This window comes from Dendrobates tinctorius, unplaced genomic scaffold (genome assembly GCF_039654945.1).
Source record: "Dendrobates tinctorius isolate UK_male_01 unplaced genomic scaffold, ASM3965494v1 ptg000232l, whole genome shotgun sequence".
NCBI lineage: Eukaryota > Metazoa > Chordata > Amphibia > Anura > Dendrobatidae > Dendrobates > Dendrobates tinctorius.
In genome coordinates, this window is record NW_027361899.1 from 13,309,898 (window position 1) to 13,331,674 (window position 21,777).

The following is a 21,777-nucleotide window of genomic DNA, read 5'->3' on the forward strand; positions in this document are numbered from 1 at the left end:
TTCCACCAGAACTCAGGGGCTCTCAATTTGACGGCGTGGCCATTGAGACCTGGGTTTTGACCCAAGCAGGTTTTTCACCGGACCTTGTTAAAACCATGATCAGGGCTCGAAAGCCAACTTCAGCCAGGATTTACTATCGTACCTGGAAGGTTTTTCTTCACATGGTGCGACTCTCGTGGGCAGATTCCACTTCCCTACTCTCTTCCAAAGGCCCTCGGGTTCCTTCAGTCAGGCCTGGACGCCGGGCTATCCCTGGGCTCGCTGAAGAGCCAGGTGTCAGCGCTTTCAGTGCTCTTTCAGAGGCGTATTGCTAACAAGCCGCAAGTGTAGACTTTTCTCCAAGGGGTTTCCCGATTGGTTCCCCCCTACAAACGTCCGTTGGAGACGTGGGACCTCAACCTGGTCTTGACAGCACTACAGTCACCTCCTTTTGAACCCCTTAGGGTGGTCTCACTCCGCTTTCTATCGCAGAAAGTGGTTTTCCTGGTGGCAATCACCTCGCTACGCAGGGTGTCTGAACTTTCAGCTCTTTCCTGCAGACAACCCTTCCTGGTTTTTCATCAGGACAAGGTGGTTCTCCGTACAGTACCATCCTTCCTTCCGAAGGTCGTGTCCAGCTTCCACCTTAATGAGGAAATATCACTACCGTCTCTTTGCCCGGCTCCCGTTCATAGGGTAGAGAAGGCTCTGCATACGCTTGACCTTGTCAGGGCATTGAGTGTTTACGTGTCTAGGACTGCTCCTTTCCGGAAGTCTGATTCACTTTTCCTTCTTCCAGAAGGCGTTCGCAAGGGCCTACCGGCTTCCAAAGCCACCCTTGCTAGGTGGATCAAGTCCACCATTCAAGAGGCTTACCGCCTCAACAATTCTCCTCTTCCGGCCGGTATCACGGCACACTCTACGCGGGCGGTAGGGGCCTCTTGGGCCATTCGGCATCAAGCCTCAGCACATCAAGTGTGTAAGGCAGCCACTTGGACTAGCCTGCACACATTTACAAAACACTACAGAGTGCATACCCAGTCCTCAGCGGATGCGAGCCTGGGTAGACGGGTCCTGCAGGCGGCAGTACTCCAAGTCTAGGGGACTGTCAGCACAATATTCGTCCACTGCTTCCCACCCAGGGACTGCTTTAGGACGTCCCACGGTTCTGTGTCCCCCAATAAGGCGACAGAGTAAAGGAGATTTTTGTGTACTCACCGTAAAATCTCTTTCTCTTAGCCTTTAATTGGGGGACACAGCTCCCACCCTGTAGCCCTTGCGGGCCGTTGTTACGGTTGGGTTCTCATATTGTTGTTTGAGCCTGTTTATAATAGCCTTTTTTTTTTACAGGCATGGTTATGTTTCTGGTATATTCCTCCTAATGCTTTTGCACAAAACTGGAGAAGGCTGACGCCGTCCAGGGGTGTATACTGCAGAGGAGGAGCCAAAGTTAATCTTTTTCAGATTATGCATAGTGTCGCCTCCTAGTGGACAGCAGCATAACACCCACGGTTCTGTGTCCCCCAATTAAAGGCTAAGAGAAAGAGATTTTACGGTGAGTACACAAAAATCTCCTTTTTTCTGACACCCAGTAATGCCAAAATATTGACTTTTATAATTAGCTCCTCATACCTGTAATGTGTCCCACAGGTATGTTGTGTCCCCCAGTATCAGCCGCCTACCATCCGTCAATCATGGCTGTCCGAGTCCTCGGCGCCGCCCACGATCTGTTTTTCATGATACCCCGTGCATCGCTGCCTCCTCTTGATTTGAATCCCGGCGCCTGCGCTGTAACAAGTGTTCTCGGGCATGCGCAGTGCGCGCTGCCCGAGAACCGACATCAGGCTATTAACTCAATCTTTGCATTGTGTGTCTGTGTGTGCCACACTAAGCATGGAGAACAGAAAAAGGAGAAGAGAACTGTCTGAGGACTTGAGAAACAAAATTGGTGAAAAATAATCTCAAGGTTACAAGTTCATCTCCAGAGATCTTGATGTTCCTTTGTCTACGGTGCGCAACATAATAAAGAAGTTTACAAACCATGGCACTGTAGTTAATCTGTCTGGATGTGGATGGCAGAAAGAAATTGATGGAGGGTTGCAACATAAGATAGTTCAAATGGTTGATAAGCTCCAATCAAGCTCCATAGAAATCCCAGCTGTCCTGCAGGCTCAGGCTATGTGCACACATTGCAGATTCAGCTGCGTTTTTTTCTGCGCGGAACCGCAGGTAAAACCGCTGGTAAAGTGACCTGCGGTTTTGCTCTGCGGTTTCACACCTCTACTATGTTAAAGGTGTGAAACCGCTGCAGAAATCGCCCAATAAAATTGACATGCTGCGGTTTGTAAACCGCAGCAAAACCGCGCGGAAAAAAACGCACCGTCAGCACAGTGTTTTTGAAAACCCATAGGGTTTCATTGTACTGTACTTGGTCTGCGGAACTGCTGCGTTTCCGCAGGGCCAAAATCGCTGCGGAAACGCAGCAGAATCCGAACCGTGTGCACATAGCCTCAGGGTGCTTCAGTGTCAGTGTGAACTATCCTTCAACATTTGAATGAAATGAAACGCTATGGCAGGAGGACCTCACTGCTGAGACAGAGAAACAATAAAGCTAGACTACAGTTTGTTAAAATGTACATGAGTAAGTCAAAATCCTGGGAAAGCGTCTTGTGAACAGGTGAGACCAAGATGGAGCTTTTTGGTAAAGTACATCACTCTACTGTTTACAGAAAACGGAATGAGGCTTACAAAGAAAATAACATAGTACATACAGTCAGATATGGTGGAGACTTAAAGATATTTTGCGGTTGTTTTACTGCCTCTTGCACTAAGTGCCTTGACTGTGTGCAAGGCATCATGAAATCTGATGCCTCATGTACTGCATGTAATGCCCCACTACCATAGAGGCACTGTACTGCAATCTGTGCGGCCTGTGACACTTCATGTACACAGGAGTCCCCGCTAATGCTGAACCTAGTGGACCTAACCCACCCAAGTGGGCCTCGTCCCTGGCACAGTCCATGGTTTCCCTGGCTAAGGCTATAGAATCCTTCCATGATTTCTCCTCAAGCCAGGGCATCAGTTTACCTTGCGAAGAAGGCCCTTCAGCCATTCGAGAGTCTTCCTCAGACAGGGGCCGGACAGCAGCAGAAGATGTTCAATCTGCTAGGAAACGTCCCCATGGCTCGTCCCCATGGCTCGTCCCCCAGGCATTCTGGTCCACAAGCTCTGTTTCCAGCTCCCCCTCCCCTGGGGTTTGCAGCGAACACGACTCAGAATATGAGTCGGATGTGGCCGTAGACCCAGACTCACTAGAGTTCCAGGAGTCTCTAGATTCCCTCATTGAAGCGGTTAATAAGGCTCTGAAAGAAGACGATGAGCCTGGAACTAATCCTGATCACACTGTGTCCTTCAAAAGGACCAAACGTCCTCACAGGGTTTTGGCAAACCACCCTGAGTTTACTGACATTGTTCAGAGGCATAGAAGTCGCCCGGACATGCGATTCACAGGGCAAAAGCCGCTAGAAGCATGGTACCCCTTTGCCCCTACTCTAAGAAAAGAGTGGCCGGAGTCCCCTGCAGTGGATCCACCCATATCACGGCTCGCTTCCAAAACTCTACTGTCTTTGTCTGACGGCTCGTCTATTAAAAACCCCACAGATCAACAGATTGATAATCTTGCGCGGTCAGTCTTTGAGGCTGCTGGAGCAGCACTCTTCCCTTCCTTCGCCGCCATCTGGGTGGCCAAGGCTATGGTGGCCTGGGCTGAGGCCCTAGCCAAGACCAGTCGAGACAATAACCTACCTCCCGAGGCGGTCAGTCTCGCTTACCAGATTGCCCGGGCCGGGGATTATGTGGTACATGCCTCCCTAGATGCACCTAGATTTTTCCAAAGCGTTTGATACCGTGGCACACAAGAGGTTGGTACACAAAATGCAACATAAGATAGTTCAAATGGTTGATAAGCTCCAATCAAGCTCCATAGAAATCCCAGCTGTCCTGCAGGCTCAGGCTATGTGCACACATTGCAGATTCAGCTGCGTTTTTTTCTGCGCGGAACCGCAGGTAAAACCGCTGGTAAAGTGACCTGCGGTTTTGCTCTGCGGTTTCACACCTCTACTATGTTAAAGGTGTGAAACCGCTGCGGAAATCGCCCAATAAAATTGACATGCTGCGGTTTGTAAACCGCAGCAAAACCGCGCGGAAAAAAACGCACCGTCAGCACAGTGTTTTTGAAAACCCATAGGGTTTCATTGTACTGTACTTGGTCTGCGGAACTGCTGCGTTTCCGCAGGGCCAAAAACGCAGCAAAAACCCCACAGATCAACAGATTGATAATCTTGCGCGGTCAGTCTTTGAGGCTGCTGGAGCAGCACTCTTCCCTTCCTTCGCCGCCATCTGGGTGGCCAAGGCTATGGTGGCCTGGGCTGAGGCCCTAGCCAAGACCAGTCGAGACAATAACCTACCTCCCGAGGCGGTCAGTCTCGCTTACCAGATTGCCCGGGCCGGGGATTATGTGGTACATGCCTCCCTAGATGCACCTAGATTTTTCCAAAGCGTTTGATACCGTGGCACACAAGAGGTTGGTACACAAAATGAGAATGCTGGGTCTGGGGAAAAATGTGTGTAAATGGGTAAGTAACTGGCTTAGTGATAGAAAGCAGAGGGTGGTTATAAATGGTATATTCTCTAACTGGGTCGCTGTGACCAGTGGGGACCGCAGGGGTCGGTGTTGGGACCTATTCTCTTCAACGTATTTATTAACGATCTGGTAGAAGGTTGCACAGTAAAATATCGATATTTGCAGATGTTACAAAACTATGTAAAGCAGTCAATATAAGAGAAGATAGTATTCTGCTACAGATGGATCTGGATAAGTTGGGAACTTGGCCCGAAAGGTGGCAGATGCAGATTAACAATGATAAATGTAAGGTTATACACATGAGAAGAAGGAATCAATATCACCATTACACACTGAACGGCAAACCACTGGGTAAATCTGACATGGAGAAGGACTTGGGGATCCTAGTTAATGATAAACTTACCTGGAGCAGCCAGTGCCATGCAGCGGCTGCCAAGGCAAACAGGATCATGGGGTGCATTAAAAGAGGTCTGGATACACATGATGAGAGCATTATACTGCCTCTGTACAAATCTCTGGTTAGACCGCACATGGAGTACTGTGTACAGTTTTGGGCACCGGTGCTCAGGAAGGATATAATGGAACTAGAGCGGGTACAAAGGAGGGCAACAAAATTAATAAAGGGGATGGGGGAACTACAATACCCAGAGAGATTAGCATAAATAGGATTATTTAGTCTAGAAAAAAGACGACTGAGGGGAGATCTGATAACCATGTATAAGTATATAAGGAGACAATACAAATATCTCTCCGAGGATCTGTTTATACCAAGGAAGGTGACAGTCACAAGGGGGCATTCTCTGCGTCTGGAGGAGAAAAGGTTTTTCCACCAACATAGAAGAGGATTCTTTACTGTTAGGGCAGTGAGAATCTGGAATTCCCTGCCTGAGGAGGTGGTGATGACGAACTCAGTCGAAGGGTTCAAGAGAGGCCTGGATGTCTTCCTAGAGCGTAACAATATTGTATCTTACAGTTATTGTTAGGTTCTTTAGAAGGATGTAGATCTGGGGATTTATTCTGACAGAATTTTATAGGCTGAACTGGATGGACTAATGTCTTTTTTCGGCCTTACTAACTATGTTACTATGCTACCTAACTGTGACGCGCTTGCAGCTGCAAACGCCATTACCATCAGGATAGCCCTATGGCTCCGAGAGTGGCGAGCAGACTCCGCTTCCAAAAAATCTCTAACTTCTCTGCCTTAGCATAGCGGGCGTTTATTCGGAGATAAGCTTGACCAAATTATCCCAGACGCTACTTGAGGAAAGAGCAAATTCCTCCCTCAGCAACAACCCAGTCGGCCTTTTCAAAGCCAATACTAGGTTCGCCTCTGGCCTTTTCGCAGCACTGCAGGCTGGTCAACCGCTTCCTCCAGTTCAGCCCATCCCCCGTGTACGGACAGGGATTCAGAACCTTCATTGAAGCCCGCTCATACCTGGAGAAACAGATCCTCACGGTCTGGGCCCAAGGGTACCTGTTCCCGCAAGTTCTTTGCGCAATGACTCATTACAGTATCCGGAGGACACTGACAGGGTAGGCGGCCATCTACTTTTGTTTCGTCAGGTCTGGATGGCGGTCGTTCACGACCAATGCATCAGAGATCTGGTTTCCTTCGGATACAAAATAGAATTCGTGTCTCCCCCCCCGACACACTTCTTCCGGTCGCGTCTTCCAAAGACGGAGGCACATGCAGCTCCATTCTATCATGCCATATACGCTCTCTGCAACAATGGAGTCATTGTCCCAGTCCCTCATACAGAAAGGTTCAAAGGATTTTACTCAAATCTATTCGTGGTCTCAAAGAAGGACGGAACCATGCGTCCCATCCTGGACCTAAAACTGTTGAACAAGTTTGTCAAGGTTTGCTATTTTAGAATGGAATCTCTCCGTTCTGTTATCACCTCGCTGGAAAAAGGAGAATGTCGAGATCAAGGACGCATACCTTCACATTCCAATCTTCACAGATTACCAAAGATTCCTGCGCTTCGCGATCGGAGATGAGCATTTCCAGTTCACCTCCTTGCCCGTCGGTCTCGCCACTGGCCCCAGAGTGTTCACCAAGGTCATGGCAGCCATCATGTCTATCCTACACTCTCGGGGCGTGGTGATTCTGCCATACCTAGACGACCTCCTCATCAAGGGATCGTCCCTTCAGGCTTGTGCGGAGAGTGTCAGTGTTACTGTGGACACTCTCATCCATTTAGGTTGGCTGGTGACCTTAAGCAAGTCATCCCCAGCCCCGTCCCAGCAAATCTCCTTTTTGGGGATGATCATGGACACTTCCCGATGGTTGGTAATTCTCCCTCCAGAGAAAATCTCGGTTGTGACCCGAGGAACCCAGAAGCTTTCCCTTGCCCGCCCCGGCCAGAGGCGTATCTAGGCTTTCAGGCACCCGGGGCAAGAATTTGGTTCGGCGCCCCCCCCCCCAAGTATATATGCGACTTGCACAGTTAGTCATGTACCCACGAGCTGCTCTCCCTAATCCTCTCAATGTACAGTAAAAAACTGACAGCAGGAAGAGAAGCTCGTTGTCACAGGACCATAACTATAAAAATCGCATATGAGTGAAGTGTCTATGTGATGACTACTAGAACCTGCAGAGCTGAATCCTGACATTGCAGCTTCTGAATTCTCACAACTAATGCACTGCACACTTTTAGGATTCGCCCTTGCCGATATACAGTCATGTCAGCACAAGTATGTGATTTGTATACTTCTGGCCACATTCCAACTAGACGTGCCCGGCCTCGCTCTGTTCATTTTCATTGAGTGAGGCCATACACGTCTAGCTAGCATGTGACCACATGTATGTAAATTACCGGCACGAGAGAATCCTGACAGCGTGCAGTGAGAACTGTGAGAATTCAGAAGTCTTCAGTCACATAGAATGACTGCAGTCTCAGCACAAGCCTGGACAACCCCTTTAATGTTCCTAACAAATAAAAACATGAGAATTAGTCGGTATCACAAATAATATTTACATCCAGGTACCTTATAGATGATGTCGTCTCTGCAGTCGGTCTCCTTTTCTTCTTCTTGTCCAGACCCCATGATGAGTTTTCTCTTCCACAGCTGTCTCTGTAGACGTCCATCTTCTCCGGTCTTCTGCAGCAAATCTCCACACGATCCCCTTAAAGATAGAAGTGTCATTATAATGCTCCTAAATAAAAAATGTCTGCAATATACTGTCGCCTCACACTATTCCCCTCCCTCCTCATAATATCTCCTCTAACATCCCCCTGTTCACCATACTGTCTCCACATATATTTACGCACTCACTCTCTATACTGCCTGGTCACACATACTCCCGACTCCCCATACTGTCTGCACACATCCCATCACCCTCACTCCCCATGCTGTGTCCACATACATTAACCCGTTCGCTCCCCATACTGTCTGCACCCATACTGTTTCCTCAAACATACTCTTCATTTTGTGTCCTCAAATCTCCCCACACACATTAAATCCCCCATCCCTCACACACATTAAATCCCCCCACACATTAAATAACCCCCCATCCCTACTCTCAAATCCCTCCACACATTATGTACCCCCCACTCCAAATCCCCCCACACATTAACCCCATCCCCACTCCAAATCCCCCCAGACATTAAGTATCCCCCATCCCCACTCATTAACCCCCCCACACATTAACCCCCATCCCCACTCATTAACCCCCCACTCATTAACACCCGCACTCATTAACCCCCCACACATTAACACCCAACCCCACTCATTAACCCCATCCCCACTCATTAACCCGCTACACACATTAACCCCCATCCCCACTCATTATCCCCCCACACACATTAACCCCCTTACACACATTAACCCCCCCTCAAATTAACCCCCATCCCCTCATTAACTCCCCCCACACATTAACCCCCATCCTCACTCATTAACCCCCTTCCCCACTCAACCCACTTCCCCACATTAACACCCCCCATCTTCGGTGTCTTCAGCTCCACAGTGGAGCACTTACCACCAGCGTTCGCTCTGGGCGCCGGGGAGTGACATCAGCAGAGTGATCACATGACCTGATCACGCTGCTGACGTCGCTCTGGCCCGGCGGTCAGAGCTTCAGTTGTACTGGCGTCTGCATAAGCGCCAGTACAATTGTTCCCTGGGAGCTGGCACGCGCACGTTCTCTGCGCCAGCTGTCAGCTTGACAGTTGACACAGAGAACCGCCGACTCTCAGGCCGGGGGGGGGGGGGGGGGCGGCAGAACGCAGCCGCGAGGGAGGACACTGCGGACTGCTGTATTAGGCGGCCCGACTGCGCCCCCTGCCAGCTGCACCCGGGGCAATTGCCCCGGCTGCCCCCCCTAGATACGCCCCTGCTGCCCCCGTTCCCTGCGGTTCGCCATGCAGGTCCTGGGGAAAATGGTAGCGACGATCGAGGCAGTACCTTTTGCCCAATTACATCTCCGCCCTCTGCAGCAGGCATAGCTGTCAGCTTGGGACAGAAATCCAGCCTCTCTGGACCGCCGGTTTCACCTGTCCCCCCAGATCAGGCGATCTCTCAAGTGGTGGACGTCGATGTCCTCATTGGGTCAGGGAAGGTCCTTTCTTCCAGTCCCCTGGCTGGTGGTGACCACCGACGCCAGTCTTCTAGGTTGGGGAGCGATCTTCCGTCACCACACGGCTCAGGGACGCTGGTCCATTCAGGAATCGCGTCTCCTGATCAATGTTCTCGAGATTCAGGCAATCAGGCTAGCCCTTCAGCAATTCCATCAACTTCTGGCTGGTCGTCCCATTCGGATCCAGTCGGACAACGTCACAGCGGTGGCGTACATCAACCGTCAGGGGGGCACACGAAGCAGAAAAGCGATGCTTGAGGTAGCACACATTCTGCAGTGGGCCGAGACAAACCGTTCAGTCATCTCTGCAATTCATATTCCGGGTGTAGAGAATTGGGCTTCAGATTTTTTCAGCCGTCAGGGTCTGGCCTTGGGAGAGTGGTCCCTTCATCCGGAAGTCTTTCAGCAGATTTGCCAACGCTGGGGAACACCGGATGTAGACCTCATGGCCTCCAGGCTAAACGCCATTGGGTCGGATGCCCTGGTGCTTGCTTTCGTGGCATCAGTTTTGCCTCCCTTACATTTTTCCTCCGCTTCCGCTAATCCCAAGGGTTATCCGAAAGATCAAGGTGGAGTATCTTTCCATTCGAACCCCTGCAAGACGCATCACTCACTCTTCTTTCTTGGAAAGTTGCTTTTCTTGTGGCAGTAACATCCATCAAGCGGGTTTCGGAATTGGCGGCTTTGTCTTGCAAACTTCCTTTTCTGGTTTTCCACCAGGACAAGGTGGTGTTGAGGACGTCTCGTCCTTCTTGCCTAAAGTCGTTTATTCATTTCATTTGAATGAGGACATAGTTTTGCCCTCGTTCTGCCCAGCTCCGGCCCATCATACTGAGAAAACTCTCCACATTTAGGATTTGGTGAGGGCACTCGGGAAATACATTTCCAAAACAGCGTCTATTCGCAAATCGGATTCCCTCTTTGTGCTTCCGGAGGGGCACAGAAAGGGCCTACCTGCTTCTAAAGCTACAATAGCCAGATGGATCCGTTCAGCGATCCAAAAGGCTTACCGTGTCAGAAGTCAGCCTATCCCGGCGGGGACTAAGGCACACTCCACTCGGTCAGTGGGGGCTTCCTGGGCCATTCGGCATCAGGCGTCGGCACAGCAAGTGTGCAAGGCTGTGACTTAGTCCAGCCTGAACAGGTCTGTCAAGCATTGCAACATTCATTCTCAAGCTTCTGTGGATGCGGCCCTTGGCAGACGGATTCTGCAATTGGCAGTATCACATCCGTAGGGCAGATTTAACCTGTTGGTGCACGAGGTTTCCGCTGTCGTGCTGTTTCCCACGCAGGGACTGCTTTAGGATGTCCCATGGTCCTGTGTCCCCCAATGAGGCGAAGGAAAAACAGGGATTTTTGTGTGCACTCACCGTAAAATCCTTTTCTCCGAGCCGCTCATTGAGGGACACAGTACCACCCTGTTAGCCTGTTGGCTTGTGATTGTTCTTTGTTTTTGATATGTTGCATTTGTGTTTGCTATTTATGAGCTCCTACTGCTTTGGCACCTAACTGGTTCAGATAGAGCCAGCAGAGGATGTATACTGCGGAGGAGGAGTTAATTAATTTGTGTATTTGCTTAGTGTCCTCCTAGTGGCAGCAGCATAACACCCATGGTCCTGTGTCCCCCAATGAGTGGCTCGGAAAAGAGGATTTTATGGTGAGTACACACAAAATCCCTGTTTTCAGGAACCAGTTCAAGGATACCAACAGTTTCAGCCATGACTGTATATTTATTAGATCGGTGGGGGTTTGACAGTGGCACTACAGAAAGTGTGATTTGGTAAAGAATAATAGCTGTTCTGCAGCACTCAGCAACTTCTGCTACACATTGAATGAAGGTGTGCTGTGCAACTACAGTCCACTTTGTTATGTAGGATAGATTATCAATATCAGAAGGTGGGGTCCGGTATTCAGGACCCCCACAGGTCACCTTGTATATGCTTCGGTGGAGGCGAGTTGTAAACACTGCACTGCATTGCACAGGTTCTTTCAGAGTTTGAGCCTAGTCCCATTTGCATAATCGGCCAAGATTCTCTCGCACGAGAGAACTTACACTCGTGTAACCCTTGCCTTATACAATGGCTATAGGAACTGAACAGCGCAACATTTTTAACAAAAATACAAATGAAAAAAATATTTTTAGCCATGTTTTCATACTTAAGAAATAAAAAAACAACCCCTTTAAAACAGGAAATAACTATTTTCAATGAAGATACTGTATTTAAATTTGTCGTTCACCTTTCATTTAAAAGTATTTTTATTCCAGATGATGACTTAATTCAAGATTTCCTGTGGATGGATTGTTGTTGTAAAACAGCAGATAAGGTAAAGTGTCTCCAGTATTACTGCTTGTTGTGTGGAAGTAAAGAATTAGGCTGAGGTCACACTTGCAACTGCAATGCGAGAACCTCGCGCATCAGTACCTGGCACTTGGGACCGGAGTGTGCGGCTGCATGTATTTCTATGCAGCTGAGCGCTCTGGTCACGAGTGCTGGCGGCAGTGCCGGGTATTGATGCAAGAGACTCGCGCTGTAGTTAAAAGTGTGACTCCGGCCTTAAAGAGGTTTTCTGCTAGTAGTAAATGAACATTTTAAAAGTATAAAATGTACAAATATCAAACTGTGCCATGTGTAGTACTTAGTTTTGCAGTTCTTTATGTCCGTGTACATATCCCCCACATTTGTCTTTTGTTTTTATGGAAAAGAGGCAAATAACCACTCACTGTTGATACTGTTTCATCTGATATGTCAGAAAACAATTGTGTTCACATACATTGCAGTATGATGTCACCACCACAGCCACGAGAAATAAAAGGTACCCTGCGTAAGAAAGTATGGTACTTAAACTGTCTCCCTGCGAACAATTTCATCCAGACATAGTGGAAATTAACCCACCGTGCGGATAAAATCAGAATGTCAATTTATACTACAGTTTTTGAGTGTGAATTTCACACTTTCATCTCAAAACTGCAGTGGCGAATTTATATGAGTGAATAGACCTCTTTTACAGGCGTGTCTGTTCTGAAACACACCTCAAAAAACTGCACAGAAAACACTCAGTAGAATGAACATGTGTATGTTTTGCATGACTTGCTGTTCATATGTTCAGTCCTTTGTAGCCGCTTCAAATTTCCAAAGAAGTCAAGCTGATAAAAGAAGTGAGCGGACCATTCTTCTGGCGTTTTCTGCTCTGAAGACGCCCCATCCTTTACAATATTAGTCAATGGGAAGGCTCAAACAGACGCCTTGGTTTTTGAGTATTTTGCCTGCGTTTTTGGGTACAAAAAACGCTAACGGTTTCTTCATTAAGATTTGAGTTAAATACTAGTACAAAAAAAGCAACAAAAATATAAAAAAAGTGCATGATGTGGCCGGAGGGCCACTGTTTTCATCCCCTCGGCTGTCTCGGTCCAGACAGGAACAGCCAGAGGACCGGATGTAGTCCTCAGGCCGCACTTTGCCCATGTCTGCCCTAGGCCATAACCCTAGTAGGGTAATTAAGGTCTGAAACCTTGGTCAAAAAGTTATCTGAGCACACAAATCTTCAAGGGCGCCCAAAAGTTTGCATAGACCAATTTTCTTTTTTGTAATTTTTAAAATGTAAAAGATGAAAATATATTTATATTTTTTTGGCCTAAAATACAAAGAAAATGTGTAATCTTTAACTTTAGGCCATTTAGACATCATTTCATATTTAACTTGCTTATCTGTTTACAATGACCGTAATTTTGACTAGGGCTGCCCAAACTTTTACATGCCACTGTACAGTATGGTCAGAGTTTTGGAATTGATTTTCTCACAATAGGTATTAATACCAGCAATGATAAGTGTTACATTGTTCAGTGTGATTGATTTGTTATCAGAGAAGATTTGTCTTTTATTTGCACAGTATCTATTAGCGATGACCTTTGTTTATTTCAAGAGAGCTGGATTCAGTGTGGATGAGTTCAACCGAGCCAATTTCTTTGCTGCTTTGTGAGTAAATCTGATAAATTCTGTTTATATTAAATTTGGAATAAAGTGAAAAGTCAATTCTCATATATGAGGTCATGTCTATTCTTGTTTTCAGTGTAAGCCCACTTTCACACATTCAGTATTTGGTCAGTGTTTCACATCAGTTTTTGTAAGCTAAAATCAGGAGAGGAACATTCAGACTAAGGCTAAGTGCACACGTAGCAGAAAATTTCTGCTTGAAAACCTGACTCCCTTCCCAGAAAACCGCGCGGTTTTTTTCTGTGCGTTTTCTGCGCTTTTTTACCCCGATTTTTGCACGTTTTTTTTCCGCGCGTTTTCTAAACGCATGGAAATAATTAGAAACGCGGAAAAATCCGCAAAATTAATGAGCATGCTGCGTTTTTTACCGCGATGCGTTTTTTTCGCGGCAAAAAACGCATCAATGTGCACAAAAAGTGGAAAATGTATAGAAATGAATGGGAAGCTTATTTTTCTCGTTCGCCTTATTGGGGGACACAGAGACCATGGGTGTATGCTGCTGCCACTAGGAGGCTGACACTATGCACAAAAAAAGGTTAGCCCCTCCTCCGCCGTATACACCCCACCGACCGGCAGGAAGTTCCTCAGTTTAGCTTAGTGTCAGTAGGAGGTGGACACGGGTCTTTGATTAGACCCATATCTACCTCGATGTGCGTCGTTTCTTTTCAGGTTTTTCCGGAGGGATACAGTGTGAATAGTCACATCTGTAGTCCCACAAAGAGACTATGAGTACGGCGTGTACTGCCACCCCGTATCCTCATAAGTCTACAGCAGGACCAAGACCCCTAACATGGATGTGGCGTTCCAGATGGTCCTCGCTCCCCGTCTCCCACCCACTCGCCTACCAGAGCCGGTCGGTCGGTTGAGGCGCAGGATACTCTCCTTGAAACAGTACGCTGGATGAAACGGATCAGGAGGGTAAGTATGAGACCTGAGTCCCATTCTCCCCTGCGGATTCCACGCCAGGCCATTCCATGGATTCTTCGGCAGCGGTCGCTGTGACAGTGCTGCGACGCCTCCGCGTCGTCTCCAGGCGGCCGCTGCAGCTATTTGGGCCCTGGCTGGTTATCGGACAGCTCTTCCCCCCCCTCTGCCGGGCCCTAGCTGTCCTCAGTAGCGGCCACCGCGGCGGTTCTGCGACGCCTCCGCGCCGCCCTGTGCTGACAGGCGGCCGCCTCTTCTAATCCAGGCCCCGGCTTCATCTGGGGCCTTGTCCGGCATCGCGGCCACGCCCCCCGCCTCCATCCTCGGGCGGGCTTCCCTCCCGCCCGCTCTAAGCCCGCCCACGGCCTTCTCCCCTCAGGTTGAGCGTCCCGGAGGCGGCGCCGTCCCTCCCACCTACCATCTTAGCGGGCGGCACCATTTTTATCATCGGCGCCTAGCCCCGCCTACCTCCCTCCTCTGCATCTGCAGGAAAGCACGCGCTTCCTGCTCGGCTAATCTCTGGCTGCCGCCATTTTCACAGCCTGTCAGCCGGACGCTGTTCCCTCAGCCGTGCCCCTGCAAGCCGGACGAACCGTGCATCTCCATTTATTGGAAGCTGCGATAGGACACCGGACCGTGAGTAGCTCTGCATACTGCAGACTGACACCCTCCTCTGCCTCCTGTCCCCCAACCTTCCGGCAAGGCTTCAGTGACTGTCCGTCAGTATGTCTAATTCTAAGTCTGACCGCGCTCGTCCCCCTGCCTCCTCTGGCACCTTAGTCAAGTACTTTGCGTGCTCTTCTTGCAATCGCAAACTTCCCTCAGGTCAGTCCACTCCCCTCTGCCTGGACTGTAGCAATCCAATCCAGCCCGACGCCGCTCAGGAGCCATCCATAGCCCCAGTGGTGAGTGAGCCCCCCATGCCGGGCTGGGCCTCCTCTCTATCACAGTCAGTGGCAGACCTCACCAAGGTGTCTCAGTCCCTAGTAGCCGTTCTGGACAAGTTGCCCTTGGGAGCTTCGGCGGGACCCAGCACGTCTCAGGACGTCCCATCTGAGCCAGCCAGCGGCAGTCGCAAGAGGCCCAGACAGGACCTCCAGGCGGAGTCCTCCCCTCGTCCTACCTCACCCCATAGTCCCCAGCAGTCTCCCTCTCGGGCCTCCTCTCCCGAGTCAGGCGAAGCGCTTTCGGAATCGGAAGGGGTCTTAGAGCTGGATTCGGACCAGGATGCGAACATGAAGGTTACGGTGCAAAACCTCATTGCTGCGATTCACCATACCTTTGACATCGCTGACGCCCCTGCGAAATCCTCAGATCAGGAGGTTTCGTTCAGACGGGCGGAAACACCATCCAGGGTGTTTCCCTTCCATTCTGAGTTTGGAAAGATTTTTACAAGGGAGAGAGTAGATCCGACCAGACGCTTTCAAAGAGGAAAGCGTCTCGGCGTACTGTACCCGTTTGCTAAAGAGCTCACGGACAACTGGGCCGCTTCTCCCTCGGTGGACCCTCCCGTGTCCAGACTTTCTAATAATACGGTCCTTCCGCTGTCAGGTGTGGCGTCTCTAAAAGATTCTAATGATAGGATCATAGAATCTCTAGCAAAATCTGCCTTCGAAGCGGCATCGTCAGCGGTATGTCCAGTCTTTGCTTCTTCTTGGGCAGCAAAGGCTATATCCACTTGGGCAGACGACCTTCGGCAGGGCATTCTGGATAAGGCACGACCAGAGCATTTGGCCGATCTCGCCAATCAGATTTCCCATGCGGGGGATTATCTGCTTTCTGCCTCCCTGGATGCCGCATCTTGCGCAGTTCAGGCGTCAAGTAACATCGTGGCAATCCGACGTACAATTTGGCTCAAGGCCTGGCAGGCGGACTTGTCCTCTAAAAAGTCTCTGACCAATCTACCTTTTCAGGGAGTGCGTCTCTTCGGATCACAATTGGATCAGATTATTAAGGACGCTACCGGAGGTACGAGTTCTCTTCTCCCCTCCAAGCCTCGCAGACCTCCTCCAAGGCGTCAGTTTCGTTCCTTTCGGACTTTCCGCCGTTTCAATACGGCGGAAAACCCTTCCAACCAGCAAAGGCCACAGGCACGTCAGGAAAGAAAGAAGGTTTCCTTCAGGCCCACTCCGTCCTGGCGGTCCCACTCTTCCCAGGGAAGACCGTCCAGATCTAGATCTGGACGGTCTACATCCGCATGACTACCATCGGTCTCCCGGGGGTCCCTTCCAATTGGGAGGTCGACTTCTTTTCTTCAGCGACGTCTGGCTCGCCTCAGTAGAGGACGCTTGGGTCAGAGAGGTTGTATCAACAGGGTACAAAATAGAGTTCATTTCTCTTCCACGGGATCGCTTCTTCCAATCCCGTCCGCCGAGGGATCCGGCCTTGGTCCCGGGGTTCTGTTCGGCCATCGCCTCTCTTCTCAGTTCCGGGGTGATTGTGCCCGTTCCCGAATCGGAACGCTTCACAGGGTTTTATTCAAACCTGTTTGTGGTGCCGAAAAAGGACGGGGCAGTTCGGCCCATTTTGGATCTCAAGTTACTCAACAAGAGAGTTCGCCTTCGCCACTTCCGGATGGAGTCTGTACGCTCGGTAATTGCTTCCATGGAGGAGCAGGAATTCATGGGTTCCATAGACATCCAAGATGCCTATCTGCATGTGCCCATATTTCCCGGACATCAGAAGTTCCTGCGGTTTGCGATTCACCACGAACATTACCAGTTCGTCGCGCTTCCTTTCGGGCTCGCCACCGCTCCCAGAGTCTTCACGAAGATTATGGCGGCGTTGATGGCCTTGTTGAGGATCAGAGGTCTCGTTCTTTTTCCGTACCTCGACGATATCCTGATCAAGGCTCCCTCCTTTCAACAGGCCCGCCTAAGTGTGGCGATCGTTCTAGACACCCTGTCCAGTTTTGGGTGGATCGTCAACCGGAAAAAGTCCTGTCTGGTCCCTACTCAACGCCTTGTGTTTCTGGGCCTTCTGTTCGACACTCGTCGGTCAAGGGTATTTCTCCCACAAGACAATATCCTTTCCCTGCAGCAGGGCGTGCGATCATTACAGATCACACGATTTCCATCCCTCAGGACAGCCATGAGGGTCCTGGGGAAGATGGTGGCGGCGATAGAGGCAGTTCCCTTTGCCCAATTTCACGCCAGGCCACTCCAGCAGGCCATTTTGTCCAGGTGGAACAGATCGGCTCTATCTCTGGATCGTCCGGTTTGTCTTTCATGCCGGATCAAGCGGTCTCTCAACTGGTGGTTGACGTCTCCCCTCATTCTCTTGGGGCGGTCTTTTCTTCCCGTTCACTGGCAGATTGTCACTACGGACGCCAGCCTCATCGGCTGGGGTGCAGTGTTCCACAATCACACTGTTCAGGGTCGATGGTCAACTCAGGAATCAGCTCTGCAGATCAATGTCCTAGAGATACGAGCGATCCATCTAGCTCTCGTCCACTGGGAAAGGCGCCTCAAGGGCCTGCCTGTCAGGATTCAGACAGACAATGCCACAGCGGTGGCGTATATCAACCGCCAAGGGGGTACACGGAGTGTCTCAGCTCTGGCGGAAGTGTCCAGAATTCTTCAATGGGCAGAGACCTTTGTTCCAACGATTTCCGCGGTTCACATTCCCGGCGTGGACAACTGGGCCGCCGATTTCCTCAGCCGCGAGGGTCTCGCGGCAGGGGAATGGTCCCTACATCCGGAGGTGTTTCATCTGCTCTGCCGTCGGTGGGGAACTCCGGATGTAGACCTCATGGCATCTCGCCTCAACAGGAAAGTCCCACAATTCGTGTCCAGGTCTCGGGACCCTCTGGCAGTGGGCGCCGACGCTCTGGCCGTCCCTTGGTCACAGTTCGAGCTCCCCTACCTGTTCCCTCCTCTGCCTCTTCTTCCCAAGTTGTTGAAGAAAATCAAAGCAGAGGGGATTCCAGTCATCCTCATCGCCCCGAATTGGCCCAGAAGGTCTTGGTTCGCGGACATTGTCAACCTTCTCGCGGACGCTCCCTGGAAGCTTCCCGACAGGGCAGATCTGTTGTCTCAAGGCCCGATTTGCCACCCCAATTCTCGGTCGCTCAATTTAACGGCATGGCTGTTGAGACCGAGGTTTTGAGACGGGCAGGATTCTCTGATCGGGTGATTCATACCATGATCCGCGCCAGAAAGCCTTCTTCTTCAAAGATCTATTACCGTACTTGGAAAGCCTATTTCTCCTGGTGTGAGACCAATGACATCGCGCCCTTGGTTTTTTCGCTCCCTTCTATTCTGACGTTTCTGCAGGCAGGGCTGGATGCGGGGCTTGCTCTCAGTTCCTTGAAGGGTCAAGTTTCGGCACTGTCCATTTTATTTCAGAAAACGCTGGCCTCCCGGCCCCAGGTCAAAACCTTCCTCCAGGGTGTGGCTCACACGGTTCCTCCGTACCGAGCGCCCGTGGATCCTTGGGATCTTAATTTGGTTCTTCAGGTTCTGCAGGGTCCTCCTTTTGAACCTCTCAGGGACGTTTCCCTTTCCCTCCTTTCTTGGAAAGTGGCCTTTCTGGTGGCCATTACCTCCATCCGGCGCGTGTCGGAATTGGCAGCACTTTCTTGCCGCTCTCCTTTTTTGGTCCTTCATCAGGACAAGGTAGTTCTGCGGCCTCCGCCCTCTTTTCTTCCGAAGGTGGTATCTTCGTTTCACCTCAATGAGGACATTGTTCTGCCATCCTTCTGCCCGAGCCCAGCTCACCCTCGGGAGCGGTCCTTGAACAAGCTGGACCTAGTCAGGGCATTGAGAGTCTATCTAGCCCGGACGACTTCCTTGCGGAAGTCAGACTCTCTGTTCATCATTCCTGACGGGGTGAGGAAAGGTCACCCAGCCTCAAAGGCCACTATTGCGCGCTGGATCAGATCGGCAATTTTGGAGGCATACCGGGTCAAGCATCGAGTGGCCCCTCCAGGGGTCAGAGCGCACTCTACCCGGGCGGTGGGTGCCTCCTGGGCGGTGCGCCACAGAGCTTCCGCGCTGCAGCTTTGCAAGGCTGCAACGTGGTCATCGGTTCACACCTTTGTGAAATTCTACAGGGTCCACACCTACGCTTCGGCGGACGCCAGCCTAGGTAGAAGGATTCTGCAGGCTGCGGTGGCGAGTCCACTGGCCTGATGGAAGTTTGTTTCCCACCCCAGGGACTGCTTTGGGACGTCCCATGGTCTCTGTGTCCCCCAATAAGGCGAACGAGAAAACAGGATTTTTTGGGTTGCTTACCGTAAAATCTGTTTCTCGGAGCCTTCATTGGGGGACACAGCACCCTCCCATGTTCTACAACTCCTGTTCTTATGTTTGTCGGTTTGTTACAGTTGAGTTGTTTGTTCTGTTCTCAATCTATTCTTGTACTTCTCCTACTGCTTTCTGACTAACTGAGGAACTTCCTGCCGGTCGGTGGGGTGTATACGGCGGAGGAGGGGCTAACCTTTTTTTGTGCATAGTGTCAGCCTCCTAGTGGCAGCAGCATACACCCATGGTCTCTGTGTCCCCCAATGAAGGCTCCGAGAATCAGATTTTACGGTAAGCAACCCAAAAAATCCTGTTTTTGCGTTTTTCCCGCTGATTTTTTGGCAAATCCGCGGGGGAAAAACACGAAAAAAAACGCTGTGTGTGAACACAGCCTAAAAGTGTAATAGAAACACGTCACCTCTACTGCATTTTTCACCACTCCTGGTTTTGGTTTACAGATACTGATGGAAAATACTGACGAAATACTGACTGTGTGAATGTGGCCTAAAGCCTTAGGCCAGGATCTCACAAGCGAGGAATACGGCCGAGTCTCGCATGTTAATACCCGGCACTGCCACCAGCACTCAGGAGTGGAGAGTGCGGCTCCATGTATTGCTATGCGGCCGCACGCTCCACTCCCGAGTGGCAGCGGCAGTGCCAGTTATTAACATGTGAGACTCGGCCGTATTCCTCGCAGGTGTGATCCCAGCCTTAGTATGTATATTATCCATATACTATAGATCCTAAATACTCAGGCAGAATTATTCTTAGGAGCTAAAGTGTGTGTGCATCCATATGTCGCACATTGCCTTATGACAGCTGCGTTTTCTCTGTACATTCCAGTAGAACCTAAAAAAAGTCATCCTTTAGTAGATCCACTTATTACATTTGTATTTGTATCTGTAATAAAATAAAAAGTAAAAACCCACAAGGAGCAAATTGGAGCTTAAGCCACTTTCAGATGTCTATTTTTCACATATGTGTTCGATCGGGTTTTTGATCCAGGAAAAAGACACTTTGCAACTAAAGTCTATACAGCTGTTAACATGCCCATGTTTTTTTGTGAATCCGTGTTTTTTGTGAACCGATTCTCTTAAAAGAAACAACAACCTGAAACACATCTGTTTTTGATCCATATCACGGTTTACACTTGTCGATACAAATCAATATTTGAAAAAAATAAAAAAGTACCAGAATGCCATCATTGGGTTGCTTGGGACTGTAACATTGATGGCTTATCCAAAGGCTAGGTCATCAATGTCTGATCAGTGGGGGTGCAGCGCCTGGCTGTTCCCGCTGTCGGCCGGTCTGCACCCCGCAGCTCAGTCAGCTGTATAGTGGCTACGACTGGATATTGTATATCTGCCCCCTATTCAAATCAATAGTTGGTGGACATTCAGTATTTGGCTTTAGGCCTGAAGGGATTTTTCCACTACTTTTAAAGTCAATTTCAATGGGGTGCAAGAAATAAACTTATATACTCACCTCCCGGATGTGCACCACTCCTCTGCAATCAGCGTTGTCCTCTCCCCTAATATTAGGTTGATCTTTGGAGGGCCCTGGAATAACAAACTAATCGCCTAATATTAGATTGATCTTTGGAAGATCCTGAATAACAAACTAACCGATGTTAATGCTATATGTATTTTTATACTCTGCATGGAGCACATATTGACAAAGATTTGTTTTCAGCCTTAGTCCCTAAAGGTATAAACCTAGGATCATTAATTTCACAATAATTGTGCAGTCTACACAGGCTGCCAAACACCTGATGAATGAGTATGACGCATGCTTGTGAAATTATATAATCTTTTGCTTTGCATAAAAGATTGTTCTTGACAATACATCATCCTGTGTAAACAGTGCCTGTGCTGCCGTGAACAATGGCAGCCTACTCGCATCTAATACTGTTCACCCAGTTCGCATCTGATGGCAGGTCAGCCTTAATAAAGAGACTTTAAAATGGCTGTCACCTGAAAAAAAAAAAAACGTGGCCTTCGTTGGTTGTTTAACGCTGTGTGTCATGCAATGTAAGTAGGCCTTAAGATCAAAGGCAGAAGCTATATTAGTGACCTGGTGCATAAAATGTGGTTGTCTCTTTTACTTTACCGATATACAGTGACTTGCAAAAGTATTCACCAGCCCCCCTACCCACCCTTGGCAATTTGTGTGCTTTGCTACCTCACAAACTGAAATTTCACTGTTTTTGTTTAGGGTTTCCATCAGTTCATGTAAACAACATTCCTACAACTGTGAACATTTGGTCTTCCTTTTATTGCGAAGCAATCAACAAATAGGACAAAATTACTGAAAACTTCAGTGTGCATAACTATTCATCCCCCTAATGTCAGTACTTTGTAGAACCTCCTTTTGCTGCAATTACAGCTGTAAGTCTCTTTGGATAAGTCTCTTTGAGCT

At 49.4% G+C, this 21,777-nt stretch overlaps 1 protein-coding gene across 1 annotated transcript in view; it reads left to right on the plus strand.

The window, feature by feature from the left end:
- The window catches only part of SPDYA (speedy/RINGO cell cycle regulator family member A), a 65,036-nt gene that overhangs the window by 8,724 nt on the left and 34,535 nt on the right, over positions 1-21,777 (plus strand). Inside the window, exons 3-4 of the mRNA XM_073556344.1 lie at positions 11,467-11,525; positions 13,089-13,174. Coding sequence (XP_073412445.1) covers positions 11,467-11,525; positions 13,089-13,174 — 145 coding nt within the window. The remainder of the gene's footprint in view (positions 1-11,466; positions 11,526-13,088; positions 13,175-21,777) is intronic.